Genomic DNA, 19,439 nt, shown 5'->3' on the forward strand with positions numbered 1-19,439 from the left:
TCTGAGTAATTCTACTTTTACTCAAGTACACGATCTGAGTACTTCTACTTTTACTCAAGTACAAGATCTGAGTACTTTTCCCACCTTTGACCAAGAGTTGGATTACTGCAAAGTTGTAGATGTTCCCTTAAAGTTTTTAAGGTTAACGGTTTACCAAAATACTGAGATGCAATTATATACTTGTTCATCTAGAAATATGAGTTAACATTAAGATTAATTTAAGTAATAATTCAAGTTGATCCCCAAGTTCAGAGGGCAGATGGTAAGTCATTATTTGGCATTTCTCTTCTTCTCTTTACATTAAATACACTATTTGATTGAATGAAAGCCTGGTTGCTTGCCATGTTGCTATTGACTATTTTGTTGTGAAAACATACTTTAAAAATCAGTTTATGAAGACACATTTAATATAAGCTGGAAATCTTGTTTTGCTGATCTCCAATTTATAACTTTGTCCACATCTACAGTAAATTATGAAAATTCATAAGAATGAAAATGCATCTGTAATTCTTTATGACCATACTAACCATGCATAACAAACACAGAAGGCTTTCCGATGCACTATATCAACGGTCAATAAACATTATTTTTTTTTTTTAAGAATATTTTTATTGCAGAAATGTGTTGTACCAACCGCATTGATCAAAGCAATCATATTTTCCATTTTCAGTAACTCAATAAACATTATTGATGCGTATAATTAATTATAGGTGTCTAATGTAGTTTTTGACAAGTTATTAATGAAATTATATTCAAAATTTAACAAAAAAATCACACATTATACTTTAGTAGTCCATGCAGTATCATTATATGTACAACGATAAGTCAATACTGATGCATTTACAATTATCAATCAATAAATCAGTCAATCAAAATGCTTTATTAATCCCAAGGAGGGGGGATTAGGTTTTGTGACAGTTGCACCATGTTAGAATAAAATAAATAGATATTTTTAAAAACATACCAAAGTAAAAATGTAGCCACAGCATGCTTCATCTCAACATTTCATTGTTGTTGTGAAGTTAAGTGTAGTCATGAAGCATTTTGTTACTTTAAAGTGGACCTATCATGCAAAATGCACTTTTGTACGTCTTTTCTACATGAATATGTGTCCCCGGTGTTCCAGGGAACTCACCAAGTGTCAGAAAACACAACCCTCTCTATTTTCCTCCATACCCAAATCTCTAAAAAAGGGGCTGCAACGGATCTGATAAAAACTGATCCAGATTTGAACACTGTCCTGACGTCAGGACGGTGGCGCTATGGCTATTGGGCCAACTCCACCAATCAGGAGACAGCCACGGCCATTGCCGTTCGAAAGCGCTGGAGACGCTGTAGTACATATGCCAGGCCAGTAGATGGTGCTGTTCTCACAGAATCAGCCCTTGCAAAAACAGAGCTAAAAAATGTCAAATTGAGCAAAATGAGGCATGGCTAAAATGCATGATCTGTTTGGTATTTTGAAAAAAAAAAAGTATAAATATGCCTTATATAGGTATGGTCCTACACTATGTTATTCAAATATAGCATGATAGGTCCACTTTAAATGATACCCATAATACCCTTTAGATCCGGTCTTCATGGAAATTGTTATCAAAAGTTCCATCTTGCAGATTATCCCTGCCTTGCTTACTCTAAATACATAACATTTTCTATTGATCTGCATCAGAAACACTAACACAAGGCTCTGACCCGCTTCTCTGCCACTGTGTATTCTGGGTCATGCTGCACTTCACAGATGTGTTACTCCATGGTGTAATGTCCCTTTAAGCCTGCGAAAGACTGTTATTACTGCGCTCGCTGCTGCTATATGGGACGGCTTAGAGCTGCGTGCTTGGGAGCGATGCATTATTAAAGTGGGGCATGCAGAGAAATCCAGAGCTGTACCCAAAGAAAGCCTCAAAACTGGAGCGAGGGGAAGTGTAGCGCTCTTCAAAAAAGAATTGAAATCAGAAAGGGAAATTCTAAGGAAACGGCCTGTGACACACTGTATGATATTCACAGCTGATCCTGAAAAGATTCATGACTATTTAGATTTTAAATTGTTCATGTGGAGCCAAAAATGGTGGACTGTGTATATCTGAGGCTCAGGGGAGGGAACAGCAGGGGGGGGGGGTTGTAAAAATGCAGCAAATTCCGGGTTTATTTCCGGTAAACTGACGTATAAACTGCCTGAATTAAGGTCAACGTTTGTCTGTCCTTCCTGCCATATTGAATCAAACTGCTATTGCATCCTTATAAATGCGTCTGTTATGTACAACGCAGCTGTACAGATACAAATATGCATACAAGTCAATGAGGAATGAGTCTCCTTCATTGTTCCAGATCATTCTAGTTGCACAACAAAAGTTCCATCTACACATTATAGTCCATCTTTGCTTTGGGTGTTCCATCGGTTATTTGTACCTTTGACAAACTGCTTATACTTAAGATTTAAAGATTATAATCTCCTCCTGCATGAGTTAAAAGGAACTATGTCTTATCTTTAAAAAAAAAAAAAAAACGGATATATAGGAAATTGAGAATTAATGCATCTTATAAACAAGCATATATAAATATTGCAATTGCCATACATAGACAATTGAAAAGATGTAATCATATGTTCAGATGAGTTGAGTATACAGTATATGCTGCCACCTTAATAAAGAAGGTCAGTGGAAATACATTTGTGTGAAGAGTCAAAAGCACAAATCTATAGAAATCTTGTTTGTATTATTTATTAAATGTTACTTAAAAGAATCACACATTGAATTGCCTTCAGTTCCAGTGTATGTGCATGGTAGCGTAGAGGCCAGTGGGCTCAGTAGTAGGATAATGTATTGTTAGAAATATAAGTTGTCACCGGCTTGAGCTTCAATATCAGGATCCATGTATTTATGATCCTCTCCAGAATGGAAGTAGTCATCACATACAGAGCATCAACTAGTTCCTGAACAGTGTCCTTCACATGCTGATATACAGGAGAGGGAGTTACACAGTCACAAGATGGAGGAATACTGGTTCTAGTAGGTAATAATACATCCTGTCATGTACAAAATACTGAGTTTTTTCTCAAAATGTTGGCTTTTTTCAGAAAATCTCAACATGACTTTTTCTCCAAATTCTGACTTTTTCTCCAAATTCTGACTTTTTTTCTAAATTATTTCTCACAATCTCAAAATGTTGACTTTTTTTCTAAATTATTTCTCAAAATCTCAAAATTCTGACTTTTTCTCAAAATTCTGAATTTTTCTCAAAATTCTGACTTTTTCTCAAAATTCTGACTTTTTCTCAAAATTCTGACTTTTTCTCAAAATTCTGACTTTTTCTCAAAATTCTGACTTTTTCTCAAAATTATGAATTTTTCTCAAAATTATGACTTTTTCTCAAAATCTCTAAATTATGACATTTTCTCAAAATCTCTAAATTATGACATTTTCTCAAAATCTCTAAATTATGACTTTTTCTCAAAATCTCTAAATTTGGACTTTTCTCAAAATCAAAAAATGTAGACTTTTTCTCAAAATGTGGACTTTCTCTCAAAATCTCAAAATTCTCACACAGTCACAAGATGGAGGAATACTGGTTCAAAGCAGTATTCAACAGTATTTAGTTCAGATTAGCTCCACGTCGTTGTGCGTAGGTGTTCGGAACAGGTTCAAACCCCACTGCAGTCAGCATGTCGTTGTGTCCCTGGGCAAGACACTTCACCCTTAATTGCTCCTGTGGGGATTGCCCACAGTATTGAGTATGTAAGTCGCTTTGGATAAAAGCGTCTAACAAGTGACATGTAATGTAATGTAATATGTCTATCTCCATAGAGGCTGAATCATCATGTTAATCACATAGCTATCATATGCCTAAAACAGTCCTGATGCTCTTCTAGGTAATCATACATCCTGTCATGTACACAGCTACAGTAGGGATACCTTTGTTATCATGTGTACTCTGATATTGGAAGAGTACATTCAGTATTTTCCCAACATGTATTCTTGATTTTTAGAGCACCTTCTCACCCACCTGCTGCTTTTTTAACCCCCACCCAGGTTGCCATCCCACGGAAAGCCCGCGGGGACATGAAGACCCACCTGGACCGTCCGCTGGTGGTCAACCCGCAGGACAATCGCAACAACAACACCAACAAAACCCAACCGGGCGAACTACCTCTGGACCAGGAGTACCAACGCCAGGACATGGATCAATTCCACCGAGTCACCCATAATAACCGGCACCACCACCACCACCATCAGAAAGTCAACGGGTCGGAGAATGTGGAGACGACCCAGCCGGCGAAGACCCGAATGGAGCATGGATTCAGCTGCACGTCTCTGGGAAACGTTGAGGTTTGTACGGTATTGAGTCAGGATTAGCTGAAAAGAGTCCAGGAAGCTTATTTACAAGTTAACAGCGTGGCTTGTGTCACATATTTATCATCTGAAGTCTTCTCCCATTGGCTTAGCGTCGACGGGGGCGGGTCCAAGGCACGTCCTGCCTGTCGTCATTTCCTGTTGTTAGTTTTACAATCTTCTAATGTTTATTGGTTATTTAAACATTCCCTAATAATAGCATTGCAGCGTCAATAAGTGATGGTTAAAGACAGTGTGTTTAGTGTGCAACACCACGTGCAATTTCTCCTTATATTCCCGTACAAAACATACTGTTAGCTACATGCTAACGGCTACAAACAACGTCCGGAAGTTGACGACATTGTCGACACACTAGACTTCCGGTTTCAGAATAAAACAGTGTATTCATTTAAAGTTACGCCACATATTGATTTTCTTCCTTACAGGTTCAACCTGGGGAGGAAAGGCACGGACACAGGAGCCATCGAGGACATAGGCACCGAAACAGAGAGGCCCAAAGTGTGTCACCCCACCACAGCGAGGGGGTCGAGGGGAACCACGAACACAGGAGGTCCCGGCACCGCAAGGGGGAGGAGGGCCGGAGACACAGATCTAAAGGGACGGAGGGAGGGGGGGAGAAAGGCGAGGAAGGGGAGGGAAGGAAAACGAGAAGGCATCGCCACAGCAACCATCACAACAGAAAGTGAGTGAAGGTTTATTTAAAAAGTCAAAGTAAATTTTATTGTCAATTTTTCAGTTTGTATGTACAGACAGAGAGATCGAAATACTGTTTCCCACAATCCCGAATACAAAAGTACAAATATATATAAAAATATATATATTTAAAAGGAAACACATGTAAAACTTTTGTTTTGCAAAACACAATTGCGAGTGGTCATACTGTCTTTTCCATTTGGAGGAACTTCTGCACTCATATTGCAAATGAAAGTAGAGTATTACACAAATTGAGACACAACATTGAAGTGTGACCTTGTACTGCTCCTCTGCCCCCTTTATCCCTTCTTCTTCTTCATCCCTTTTCCTTTTTACCCTTCTACTTAATCAGGGAGCACCACAGTCTCTCCACCACTCGACCCATTCAGCAGTACAACGAGGACCTGGACAACTTCCGCAACAACAGCAAGTTGGCCAGTGCCCAGGAGCATCCGTACGACCTTCCACCGGATCACCCTGACCACGTCAACAACCTGCTGAACTGCCGTGACGCCGACACCCACACGCTGCTGCACAGCATGGACAGCCTGATCCTCACCAGCATGGCCAAACCAGAGTACACCAAGATAGACATGCCTCCTGTGTACCCTTACCCCTCCACCAACGCCATCCTGCAAGGTGAGCATCTGCACTGTAAACCAGGGTAGACTATCAAAGGTGTGTCAAAAACCCTTGGAGGTTATGGAGTTACGGTATTGGCCATATACAAATAACTATGAGATTTGTTCTAGATTATTTAAATATGCTCTTTTGATGAAAGCCAACAATACCTGATCAAATAATTCAATTAAAATATGAATAGGGAAGCTGAGGAGCACATTGCGATGGGCAATACCGAGGTAAAGCATGTTTTAAACTCAATGAATATTGTGTTGTAACTACACATTGAACAGTACTGCAGACTCAATACAGCTGTCTTGATTAAAGGTCTCGATAGTAACTGAAAAGATTAGTCAACAAATACTTAAGCCATTTGGAATTGCCCTTTCTTTTAAAGGGGACACATCATGCAAAATGCACTTTTGTACGTCTTTTCTACATGAATATATGTCCCCGGTGTTCCAGGGAACTCACCAAGTGTCAGAAAACACAACCCTCTCTATTTTCCTCCATACCCAAATCTCTAAAAAAGGGGCTGCAACGGATCTGATAAAAACTGATCCAGATTTGAACACTGTCCTGACGTCAGGACGGTGGCGCTACGGCTATTGGGCCAACTCCACCAATCAGGAGGAGACAGCCACGGCCATTGCCGTTCGAAAGCGCTGGAGACGCTGTAGTACATATGCCAGGCCAGTAGATGGTGCTGTTCTCACTGAATCAGCCCTTGCAAAAACAGAGCTAACATTTTTCAAATTGAGCGAAATGAGGCATGGCTAAAATGCATGATCTGTTTGGTATTTTGAAAAAGAAAAAGTATAAATATGCCTTATTATATATTATTATATTATTCAAATATAGCATGATAGGTCCACTTTAAGTTAGGGGACATTTCAATAGACATATGATCAAATTTGAAGCAGTAGAGACTAAGACATGATTAGTTCCAAGTCGTGTGAAACAGCCACTGTTGCTCTGGAGTCAAGACGTCCACTTGTCTAGTTCACATGTCAACTTTTCATATGGCAAGATGCTGAACCCCAAATTGCTCATCATACAAGTGTTAATGAGCCTTTACATTAGATCCTCATAAGCACATCGGTAGCCTCTACCATCAGTGTATTAATGTGTGTGTGAATGTTGAATTTCTATAACAAAACAAACGAAAAAGCATCTTTGGTTAATCCTTGAAATGTCCACGTGTACATAATGTGTAATGGATACTTGACTCATTCTCTCACTTGACATATATACTCCAACTGTTTTTGTACAATGAGTAGTACTCTCCATCAAAAGTAAATTAACTTTGGCAGGTAAAACTGGTGGTGTGCCACTTTTAAAACCATTGATCTACTGGCTAACACTGGTGCGAATCCAGTCTCATTCAGTTCTGTTCTGGAAACAATGCTGGCCGATGTGTTTCACGTGTTTACCGTCTTGCTCTGGTGAAGCTGACCTCTTTCTGTCTCTTTGTCTGTCAATCCCTTTATTTATTCTCTCTTTGTTTTGCTCAGTGAACAAGAACGCCAACACCGACCAGAAGAAGAGCGAGGAGAAGAAGGAGGAGGAGGACGACGAGGGGGGCAAAGAAGGCGGACCCAAACCCATGCCTCCCTTCAGCTCCTGCTTCATAATGTCCACCACCAACCCGTATGAATATTTATATATATATCCTTTATTTAACCAGGTAAAAGGTCTCATTGAGATATTTTTTTCAAGAGCAACCTGGCCAAGAAGGGCAGCATGAACAAAGTTACAACGGATACAACACAGACAATACATGCAGACGAAAACAGCGGTCGTAAATCACAAATTAAATGGCAAAAAAACAGTCAATATGCAAATAAAAGAAACCATTATACATCATTAAAAACTGGCACAAATTAAAACGACTTCAATTAAGGGATATACGATCAATCACAACGACTAAGTGACATAAGATTTTCAACTGCATAATTACTCTGTAGCTATGTCAGATTGACAATAAAGAACCTTGAACCTTGACCTTGAACCTTGAACCTTAATGGTTTCTTGTTCTCTGTTCTTTAAGGTGGACTTGAACTCCCCCGTAGTGATCAAATCGGACAGTTTCAGCTCCTTCTGTACATTATTCCAAGCAGAAGAGGCAGTATATTTAAAAGCTGTTTCACCCAGTTCTGTTCTCACTTTAGGAACCAGCATCTGAATAAAATGTTGGGAGCGCAGGCCATATAGACTTTGTTTTTTGACACATATATGTGCAAATATATGAGGGAACCAACCCAAGCAGAGATTTATATATAAAACCCAACCAATGGGAAAGTTGCGTGCAAACAAAGATGGCCAATTAGCAGCAGCATACAGAGTGCAGTGGTGTACACGATATCCACATCCAGTAACAAAACGTAATGAGCGATGGTACATAGTGTCCAAACTCTTTAGGCACTGGTCAGAGGCATTCATGTAAAGCAGATCACCAGAATCCAAAAGGCCAGGATATGTTTCAGTTGTGTGTTGTCCCAACTCGTGAATGTGTCTGTGTGTTTGCACCAGGTTTCGGAGGTGCTGTCACTACATCCTGACTTTGAAGTATTTTGAGTTCAGCATCCTGTCTGTCATCGCCATGAGCAGCATCGCCCTGGCTGCAGAGGACCCCATCAGTCCTGATTCAGCTCGAAACAATGTGAGACATCGCTCTGTGTGTCTTTCTGTCCGCCTACCAATGTGTATCAACACATCCTTTTTAAAAATAAAACCTCTCCAACACATACACAGATGAGCCAAATGTCCACTAAAATGTTCACTCAAGCAGACGTAGGTGTAATATTAGCCCATGAGGAAATTAAATGAAAATGTTTGTAAAGGACTTATTGATGGTTAATAATGATAGTAACAGTTCTGATTTGTTTTAATCTTGCAAAAGTACTATTGCTGCATGTTTGATAATGTTCAGCATATCATCTTCACAATGCATATCACGACAAACAGGCCTTTACAGGTTATCAAATAAGTGATAAGGTTTACATTTTTAACATATATTGTCAGATGTCATTTAAAGGTGGGGTAGGTAAGTTTGAGAAACCGGCTCGAGATACACTTTTTGTTATATTCCATGGAATGCTCTTAACATCCCGATAGCAATGAATATCTGAAGTGCTTTGACAAAAAATCCATAAAAAATATCATCAGTGGAAGCCGTAGTACTGTAAAAAGCACGACCAATCATTTTAGCCGGCCCGGCTAAAATAACTGGATGGCCTACCTGCCTGTCAGCCTTCCATCGGTGCACAAACTTATCTCGTGCCCTCATTGGTCATGTGCGCGTTCGTGTGTGTTGGAGGAGGGGCTCTGTAAGGAAGTGGCAGATTTTCTCCGGTTGTGTATTTTCAAATTCTACGCACTCGAGCTGGTTTCTCCAAAATTACCTACCCCACCTTTAATTGTCAGTACTTTAAAAAAGGAAACAAAGTATTACAGATGGCAACCTAGTGGTTCTTGAGCTACATGCTCGATGATATTTAACCCTTAGATGCCCGAGTGACTGGACCCTACACTCTTCCATAAGTGGGTCAAAAAGGACCCGTATTAGAATAATATGTGTTTTTATGCAATCTTTGTCATTTTGGTTAAGAAAAATCACTTGTATAATATTTAGTATTATATTTTGGTTCATACTAGAAATATTTTATATTACATTTTTAACTATTTATAATTTTAGACATTTTTTTTACATTTTGGAAAGAAAAACGAAATTCCATAGAAAATGCATGCGGGTCATTTTTGACCCACTTATGGAAGCTTGGGGTAGAAATACAAAAACTACAATTTCTTAACATTTACATTTAAAATTTGAATGGCATGATATCCAAAACATGTTTTTTGAGGAATAGCTGGAATATGAAATGATAAAAAAATGTAATTACAAAGATACTTCAAGAAAACCACCTCAACGGGTCAAAAAAGACCCACTTATGCATCTAAGGGTTCAAAACAGCCGTTTATGAGTGAGGCTCCCAAACTTTAACAGAAAATAAACAAATATGAAAAAGGCTATAAATATGTGCAATATATTCAAATTAAAATGAAAGCTGTATAGAAAATAACGACGGTAAAAGAAATGTAAAGGCTAGCACGAGCATGCAGGTTTTTAAAGTGAACATAATATCATACAATTTTAATGTAATAAAGCAACAGTTTCAAATGTTCTCCTTACATAATTCGTGGCCATCACTGCTCGTGCTCATTGACGATAGTTTTGCCAACAACCAAAAAATAAAATTGGATATGACAAATAAATATTGTGAAAAGGCAGTTTGAAAATAGAAACTGAAAACCGGATTAAGATTAGGATTAGGCTCTGGTTTGTCTCTTTCTATCTCTTAGTTAATCTCTCCTGCTGTGTTTCCTCTTTCTCTCTCTCTCTCTGATTCATCTTCCTGCTTCCTTCTCTCTGTTTCTCTCTCTCTGATTCATCTTCCTGCTTCCTTCTCTATGTTTCTCTCTCTCTGATTCATCTTCCTGCTTCCTTCTCTATGTTTCTCTCTCTCTGATTCATCTTCCTGCTTCCTTCTCTATGTTTCTCTCTACTCTGATCATTATATCTCACGGTGTTGTGTTGCTCTGCAGGTGCTGCGTTATTTTGACTACGTTTTCACAGGCGTCTTCACATTCGAAATGTTGATCAAGGTAACAAAGTATCACTGTGTGTGTGTGTGTGTGTGTGTGTGTGTTGTGTGTGTGTGTGTGTGTGGTGTGTGTGTGTGTGTGTGTGTGTGTGTGGTGTGTGTGTGTGTGTGTGTGTGTGTGTGTGTGGTGTGTGTGTGTGTGTGTGTGTGTGTGTGTGTGTGTGTGTGTGTGTGTGTGTGTGTGTGTGTGTGTGTTGTGTGTGTGTGTGTGTGTGTGTGTGTGTGTGTGTGTGTGTGTGTGTGTTATTTATTTTCTCTGTATGTTGATGTGTGTGTGCCTTTGAGTGCATTATTTTTATTTGTGCTTTCAGTGTTAAGTTACTGTGTATCAATTAGGGTTTGGCAATATACTGAAATATTTCAACAGTATTCAATATTCATTTATATATCGTTACACTGAACAGTATTTTTGCTGTACGACATTTAACTTTACATTCAGTATTATCTTACATGCACATCATTAGGGTTGCATTTTACCATTGTATTACTTGCACTACCTTTCTTAAGTATTATATTATATTAGATAAGATATACTATATTGATCCCTCTTTGGTATTTTTTAGTTTTCAGGTTGTCTGGGACTCAAGACATTCAACTACACTGTAGCTACTGTTCATATGAGAATCTCTAATCCTTAAATTTGACAGAAGCAAATTCCCGTTTCCCTTAATTCACAGAGTAACATGTCCAAGTAAGGGATAATGTGCAGCAAGGCGGTCATTAATGACACACCGACATCGTGATCAGCGTAACGGTCTGTTCTCCTTAGAAACGGTCTGTTAGCGGAAAATAACAGACTTCTGGCATGTCCAAATTGTCCAATCAGAAACGAGTATTCAACTAAGCTGTGTAATAAATGAAATCATCCCTGCCTCATTATTCTGAAAAGACCTATAAATTAGCATCTAAAAATTACCAAGAAGCTCCCAAACAAAAACAACCAGGGTAACACTCGCACTGGAAAAAATGCTGCTCCAAAAACAAGTTAAACAATAATGAAAACAAGCCGTTTTCACTTGAAATAAGTACAAAAATCTGCCAATAGAACAAGTGAACATTTGCTTGGTAAGATTTCTTGAAATAAGAAGGGATATTTAGATAAATCACATCTTGTAATTATCTGGAGAACTCATTTTGAACTATATTTTACCAGAATCAGGAAATGCTGTTACAAAATAATCCGTAAATGCTCAAAGGTTTTCTGATTTCTGAAGTTAGTTGGTGATTTTCTAATAAATATGTTAAATAATATGTGCTTCATCTGAGATACAACTCAAAATAAGATTTTTTGACTCAACAAGATGATGCATTGTCTAAAACAAGACCTGATATCTCACTGCAGTGTTACTTCTGAAGTTATTGTGTCTTATATCAGGTGTAGAGTCATATTCTGATTAGATATTAGACACATACTGGGCAAGATTTCAATTTTTTTTTAGTGCAACCAATCGCCAAACCCTATAGTCTGTAAATGTATTTCTGTAAATGTGTGTATGTATTTTACTCACTGTGCTCTGTGTCTTCCAGATGGTGGTACTGGGCCTATTTCTCCACCAGGGCGCCTACTTCCGCGACTTGTGGAATATTCTGGACTTTATAGTGGTTAGTGGTGCTCTGGTGGCCTTCGCCTTCACGTAAGTGCCCCCAATCCCCCACCCTCCTCTTCATCATCTCCACCACCCACACAAACACACACATATTCACCATCCACAGAAAGACCCTTGTCGCCCAGCCTTGTGCATCAGGTACACCAGGCAATGCTGATCTTACTCTTATCTCAGCCTGCTGTACTTCAGAAATCATCATGTCCTTTTCTTTCTACTCTCTACTCTTTCTGTCTTTCTCTTACACTATTAAACTCTCCTTTTCCACTTTCTCTTGCTGCTCTAGCCTCTCTTGAACTTCTTGTTTTCTGTCTGTCTTGGTCCTCTCTTTCTTCTTGAATCTATTTTCTGTAGTCTGGTCATTGTCTGTTCATGTCCCTTCCTCCTGCAGTACCCGTTCTCCATTTCCATGTCTATCTTCTCATTGGTCATCATCACATGTGTATCATATCAGCAGGTCTTTCTCTACGTTTCATCGCCACCTTCATCTGGAAATCTTCCCGTGATCCTAACCAAATTATTTCCCTAACGTTGTGGATGATCATCACCCTTGACCTACACTCTAAAAAAAAAAAAAAAAAAAAAGGTTCCTCATAACATTTTTCTTAATGTTGCAATCTTTTGGGAACCTCACAGTGTACCCTGAGGTACTCCTTTGAAACCACTATGAAACGAACATCTTCACTTTTTGGAGAATTTCTCTTTAGTTTCAATCGAGGAACCCTAAAATACTAAAATGACATAATTTTTTAGAGTGTAGTAACCCTGTTTCACACTGTCATTAACCCCAACCCTTGCCTGAAACAATCATCTCAATCCCAAAGATCATTTCCCATTTACTGTCTAACCGTATACTCCTGTCTTCCTATCTTCCCGCACTGATATGTCCTCTAACAGGCCGTGAGTCATCCCTTCCTCCTTTCTTGACTTTGTCTCCTTAAACATTTTCCTACCAACACCCTCTACCCTACTAGGGTCCTCCACATCTTTTGTTCCTGCTGATGCTTTTCCTGTCCCTCCATTCTCGTCCACCTTTCAAGACCCTCTCCTATCTATCGTTACATTCTGCGTGTCTATCCAATTTCCCAATGTCATCCCTGCTAGATGTCCTATATTCCTAACATACAGCAAAGTGCATGACAAAAGGGGAATGTATAAACCCTAACCCTAACCCTAGTAGTTCAAACACTTTCCAAAATGCTTGCCTCTGCAAACAGAAAGGGAAGTTTTACTTGCTGTTTTGTTTACTTGCTCCAACTCAAAGCTGGTCAAGCAGAATCAAATTAGTCCAGTTCTTCAACTACCTGTATATTAAAAAAAAACAGAGGATACTTAAGATAAGAACAGGTCTACATCTACATCGAGGCATTTACTGTAAGATGTATAAATAAATGCTAAAACCTTTGTTTCTGGTAGCACCATGAAGGACTAGAACATTTACATTTGAAGACCAGTTCTAGCACATTCTCGAGTCAGGTTGCTGTATGTTGGGAATGTGTATCACGCTCCCTAGCTTGGCGTTATTCCCACCCCAGCCTCCACCCTTGTTGATTATTACCCCTGTAGTGCGTTATTAACCCTTATGCCCTTTCAAACTCCACCACACACACCTTTCAACTTCACCTCTTCAACAACCATCAAAGCCAACATCCTGCCCCCTACCCAACCCTACCCCTCCTCTACCTCCCGCCTCTTCATCCTCCCCCGTCCTCCCAGCTGGAGGTCCCCGGCGGTCAGTCCGTGGGGGTGAGGGCGCCCCAGACACCTTTAACCCTTTAAGTGCCCAGGCTCTCAGTCCACTGGTGAAGAACCCTACTGTGGCTCATCGCCTCGTCCCCCCCTTTTTACCCACACACACTCAAACACAAACACACATCCGTCGTTTTGACCATGTTAACGTGCCCGGACAAAGGTATTTGACTCTCTTTCCTCTGCACGACCCGGGGGAAGTCAGGCTGGGAGGGAAGGAGGGAGGCATGCTAGGGCAGTGTGTGGTTGGTGGAATGATTTTTTACTATGCCGAGGCAGTTTATAGATTAATACATATGTATAATATATGTATGATATATGCAACTGGAGGGGCTGAATGTATGTTTGTCTTTGAGAAAGACACAGAAGAGTATGTGAGAGAGAGAAAAGCTTGTGTGTGCATCCTCCTCAGCTCTACTGCATGTCTGCCTTGGTGACTGCATGAACCTGAACACAACCTATGATGCAGTTCTCAGCATCACTCAGAACTATGTTAGTGTTGTTCGGAGGCAGTCACAGGCAAAGAATGTGCTTAAATATGTTCTCTAAGTATGAGAGCTAATAGCTACTGTCAAAGGGTGTTTTAGATTGAATGCAAAGCAACTATTGGAAGTGGTTTTATGTGTAATAAGTCAATGTAAAAACATGAGTGACGCACACAGGTGTACATTTGCTTTAGGTGGCATGAACAGGGGTCACAATGTTGAAAAAAGTATTTGTTCAAATGTTTAATTTCTGCCTAAAACAAATGTTTAAACCAACTTCTTAATGCTCTCTGACGTCCCAATGCTGTTGTCGGCACTCAAACTAGCCAATTGGTTTCTACTTCAAGTATACATATTTCAAAAAGCGTCAAAGATGTATATATATATATATAGTAAGGGACAAAAACTCATTTTCACAACAACACAACAAACATATGATGCTAGCTGGAGACAGCTACAATCTACTCCAGTGCTATTTTGATGCTTATGAATGCAACAACACCACCACCAGTCATTTGTCTTCAGGACCAAAGAAATCATTCTGAATTGTTGTTATCATATTTAGGATTAGGATTGCAAGACAATGTGTTTTCCAGACTGCTATCCCCAGTAGCCCTGAAAAATAATTATCCTAACACTTCTATATAAAAAGGTGTTAATGAATTTGCTTTGCATCTGTCTAAACACATTATTTTTATTAACAAATATACGTTATAGTCGTGTTCTTAATGAAATTGTTCCTGTATGTTCACACTGTCAGCAACTAAAAAACTCAGCCAGTTACAATGTTTGACGAGCTTTCTTGATATTCAGAAAAGCTGTCAGCACCTTCAACATTTTCTAATAAAATAATGCACAGTTATCTAATGTCCTATGAAAAATTAACACATAAGCTGTTAGAATTAAAACAATGCTGTTGCCCGCGGTCTGAATGCAATGTGAACAGTATTCAAGGAAACAAACGGCAGCTAAAGAAAATCAGGCAGCAAGCAGGATGGGGAAGGTGCACATACAAGTTTTTTTAAGGTGAAGCTTTCAGGAGGCAGCTGATATGATATGATGATCGCAAGGTGATATATTTCTTTGGTTAACCTTTTCACATCTGTGTTGAAGTTCCAGAGAGGTGAACCTTCACTGAATCAGCTGTATAACATCAGGGGCCAGTTGCATACAAATACACCTGATATAGTTAGCTTAAAGTTAGCCAATGATAAACAGTTGAAAAAGTTAGCTTAAAGTTAGCCAATGATAAACAGTTGAAAAAGTTAGCTTAAAGTTAGCCAAAGATAAACAGTTGAAAAAGTTAGCTTAAAGTTAGCCAATGATAAACAGTTGAAAGAGTTAGCTTAAAGTTAGCCAATGATAAACAGTTGAAAGAGTTAGCTTAAAGTTAGCCAATGATAAACAGTTGAAAGAGTTAGCTTAAAGTTAGCCAATGATAAACAGTTGAAAAAGTTAGCTTAAAGTTAGCCAATGATAAACAGTTGAAAAAATTAGCTTAAAGTTAGCCAATGATAAACAGTTGAAAAAGTTAGCTTAAAGTTGTCTAAAACCAATGGATAAAAAGTTATCCGAAAGTAATGGATTAACAGTTTGAATTGTTAGCTAAAAAGTCAGTTAAAAGAAATCGATATGCATAAAAATACACCTGATATAGTTAGCTTAAAGTTAGCTAATGATAAACAGTTCAAAATAGTTAGCTAAAGGTTAGCTATAACCTAGGGCTAAAAGTAAGCTAAAACCAACTCGTAAACAGTTGAAATAGCTTCCTAAGAGTTAGCTAAAAGTCATACATTAACAATTGAAATAGTTATCTAATAATCTGAGTAAACTGCTTAATTGGTTAGTTCAAAGGAATAGATAAACAGTTGTTTACTGAATATATATACACTATATTGACATAGCAGCAAAGCTCTAACCTCAAACTTAGCCAGGAGAGGGATGGGTGGCTAATTTTATACATTTTAGACATGTTTTATTGACCTATTCTGCATTACAATTAGAGACCAGTTCTTGATTAGTATTAAGCTTACTCTATGCAACTTGCCCCAGTGCAAATGACCGAAAATCAATAAGAAATTAAAAAGATCTTCCAGCAGTAAAAGAACCACTAGCCACGAGATTCCAGAAAGACACAGTGATGGTGGACAGACCCTGAACTCTTTAAATGCACAACGAAACGTGAAACTGTTCAATCAAAGTGAAATATCACCAAATGCACAAACAGCAACGTTGAAATCACTCCACTGCTGCACCCTCCACAGCATGACTCCCTGCCACAATAAGGATGCCTCCTCCCCTCCTTTACTGGTCCCCTTCCTCTCCCCCTTTTCTCCTCTCCTTCTAGCTTTCTTAACTGGTTCCCTTTTAGGATACTCTCCCATCATTGCCCCCTCTTCTCTCCATATGTCCTCCCTCTCCACCATCTCTCCTCCTTTGCCTCCTCGCTCCCACCATCTGCTCCAGGGCTGAGCTACAGTTCAGTTTTGCTTAAAAGGGGCAAAATCTTCACACACACACACACCTTTGAAATGTCTCTGTTACGCATGACATTGTTTCAAAGCAGGTCCATCACAGAACCATTGTGCGGAGGACAGTCTTAGCATGGTCAGAGTGCAATGGATTCATATTTGTAAGGGTTTTAAACACAACTACTGCGCTTCTGGCACTCTTCATCCACAAAATAACTGAATGAAACACTGTCTGAGAGCTGCATGCAGTCGCAGAACTCTGTGGGAATGCCTTTTTTCTTTCCATTGACGGTGTGCGTGTATGGGACAATACACACAAATCCTGGTTTCTTGAGTCTCCGCTCATGACGGCTGTCCTGAGTGTTTTCTGCTCTGATATGTCAAGAGAACCTGGAACCGGACACTTGTAGTCACTTAACGCTTTTTTTCTTCCCTTGTGCATGCCAAAGATCTTTGATAAAATCCCACTAGATGATAATACCAGATCTAATGAGGGCAATTTACGCTGTAGGCTTGGTCTAATTGATCATTATGGTCTGATAAGATAAGAATCGGTGTAAATGGATGCAGCAATCGAGTTTCCTCTTCCAACCGTGAAGGTAATTTTTCATAGAAGTGGTGGCAGAGCAGAAGAAAAGCCAGGAGGGCCTGATTCATAAAAGTGCTCTGATTAAAGATGTCAAATAGTTCCTGGAGAAGTATATACATTTGTTATGATAAATTAAATAAGGTAAATGCAGTTCTGGTAGAATTAAAGGGTCATCCTTAAGTATTGTAATGTAAGTGGAAGGAATGATCAAGCCTATCAAATATATGTAATTGAGTTAAATGTTTTATGTGAGGTCATTTACTTAACTGATTAAGAGGGAAAGCTGTGAACTGAAGAATAGAAAATAATACATTTTATTTAAAAGCACATACATATATTTCTGTTTTAATTGAAAAACAAGCCTTTAAACAATAGATGTATGCTTCAAAAATCAAGATTTAGGAAAGGAACCAACTTAAAGTGGACCTATCATGCTATATTTGAATAATATAGTGTAGGACCATACCTATATAAGGCATATTTATACTTTTTTTTTTTCAAAATACCAAACAGATCATGCATTTTAGCCATGCCTCATTTCGCTCAATTTGACCATTTCTAGCTCTGGGCAGATTCAGTGAGAACAGCACCATCTACTGGCCTGGCATATGTACTACAGCGTCTCCAGCGCTTTCGAACGGCAATGGCCGTGGTTGTCTCCTCCTGATTGGTGGAGTTGGCCCAATAGCCGTAGCGCCACCGTCCTGACGTCAGGACAGTGTTCAAATCTGGATCAGTTTTTATCAGATCCGTTGCAGCCCCTTTTTTAGAGATTTGGGTATGGAGGAAAATAGAGAGGGTTGTGTTTTCTGACACTTGGTGAGTTCCCTGGAACACCGGGGACACATATTCATGTAGAAAAGACGTACCAAAGTGCATTTTGCATGATAGGTCCCCTTTAATTTACAATATCTGAATGTTTTATCATAATTACATTCAGCCTTTTTCAATATCGCTTTAAATTTTGCAATCAGAGTGTGTTTCTGAGTGTATGTACAGTTTGGGTGTTAACGGGTGGGGGGTATTGCCCTCTTGCTGTCCTTCCTTCTTTGTCTGTCTCTCATATGGATGTATTTTTCCCTGTTTTCTACCAAACCCCCTCTCTTGTCTTGTCTCTGTCTCTGTCTCTATCAATGTGTGTCTCTGTGTGTGTCTCTGTGTGTCTGTGTGTGTCTCTGTGTGTGTCTCTGTGTGTCTCTGTGTGTCTCTGTGTGTGTCTCTGTGTGTGTCTCTGTGTGTCTCTGTGTGTGTCTCTGTGTGTGTCTCTGTGTGTGTCTCTGTGTGTGTCTCTGTGTGTGTCTCTGTGTGTGTCTTTCTATGTGTTCCCCCCCCTCTCTTTCCTCCTCTTCTTCTTCTGTCCCTGTCTTTCTGTCTCTCGCTGTCACTGACTCTCCACCTTCGATGAAACTCGACAGGAGCAGCACCCGGTAAAGTTCTTCCTCTGCCCCCCCCCCCCCCCATGCTCTCCACCAACCGGATCAAATTTGCTTCTCTCTCTTTCTTTCTTTGTTCTTCTGGTCGTTCGTACTCACCCTCGCCGTTTCGTAGTTTGTTTTATTCTTCACCACCTTAACCACATGACACTGGAAATCATCCACACGCCTCTATGGGTTTGATTTGATGCTCACAGGTTTGTTCAGAGGAAATGTAGCAAATGATAAACGCATTATCAAAGTTACACTCCACCCCAATTCAGTCAAAAATGTTTTATTTAAGGATGTAAGTACAACTTACAATAACAAAAATTAAGTGTGTGTGTGTGTGTGTGTGTTGTGTGTGTGTGTGTGTGTGTGGTGTTGTGTTGTGTGTGTGTGTGTGTGTGTGTGTGTGTGTGTGTGTGTGGTGTGTGTGTGTGTTGTGTGTGTGTGTGTGTGTGTGTGTGTGTGTGTTGTAGTGTGTGTGTGTGTGTGTGTGTGTGTGTGGTGTGTGTGTGTGTGTGGTTGTGTGTGTGTGTGTGTGGTGCTGGGTGGGTGGGTGGGTGGGTGGTGTGGAGGTTTTTAATTCCTAACACCTATGGCCTTACTGGGCTTTACTCTAATACTCTCAAGCTGTTCTGATAGAGAGACCTCAGTCCTACTCAACTTCAAAGCAGGCCTATTGATTATCGATTGAGTCTCACACACACACACACACACACACACCTCCACATGCATACACGTAGAACTTCCAAGGCTCAGACTCAATCAATCAGTCTTGAATTGAATTGTCTTACGTTTC

General features: G+C 39.5%; 2 protein-coding genes across 2 annotated transcripts in view; both read left to right on the forward strand.

Moving 5' to 3' along the window:
• Nucleotides 1-19,439, forward strand: part of LOC117482071 (B-cell receptor CD22-like) — a 1,109,798-nt gene that overhangs the window by 212,326 nt on the left and 878,033 nt on the right. The gene's annotated exons all lie outside the window — the stretch shown is intronic.
• The window catches only part of cacna1ab (calcium channel, voltage-dependent, P/Q type, alpha 1A subunit, b), a 192,730-nt gene that overhangs the window by 122,441 nt on the left and 50,850 nt on the right, over nucleotides 1-19,439 (forward strand). The window contains 7 exon segments of the mRNA XM_034130114.1: nucleotides 4,026-4,322; nucleotides 4,772-5,028; nucleotides 5,392-5,678; nucleotides 7,175-7,310; nucleotides 8,193-8,322; nucleotides 10,266-10,325; nucleotides 11,852-11,958. Coding sequence (XP_033986005.1) covers nucleotides 4,026-4,322; nucleotides 4,772-5,028; nucleotides 5,392-5,678; nucleotides 7,175-7,310; nucleotides 8,193-8,322; nucleotides 10,266-10,325; nucleotides 11,852-11,958 — 1,274 coding nt within the window.

This window comes from Trematomus bernacchii, unplaced genomic scaffold (genome assembly GCF_902827165.1).
Source record: "Trematomus bernacchii unplaced genomic scaffold, fTreBer1.1, whole genome shotgun sequence".
Classification (NCBI taxonomy): domain Eukaryota; kingdom Metazoa; phylum Chordata; class Actinopteri; order Perciformes; family Nototheniidae; genus Trematomus; species Trematomus bernacchii.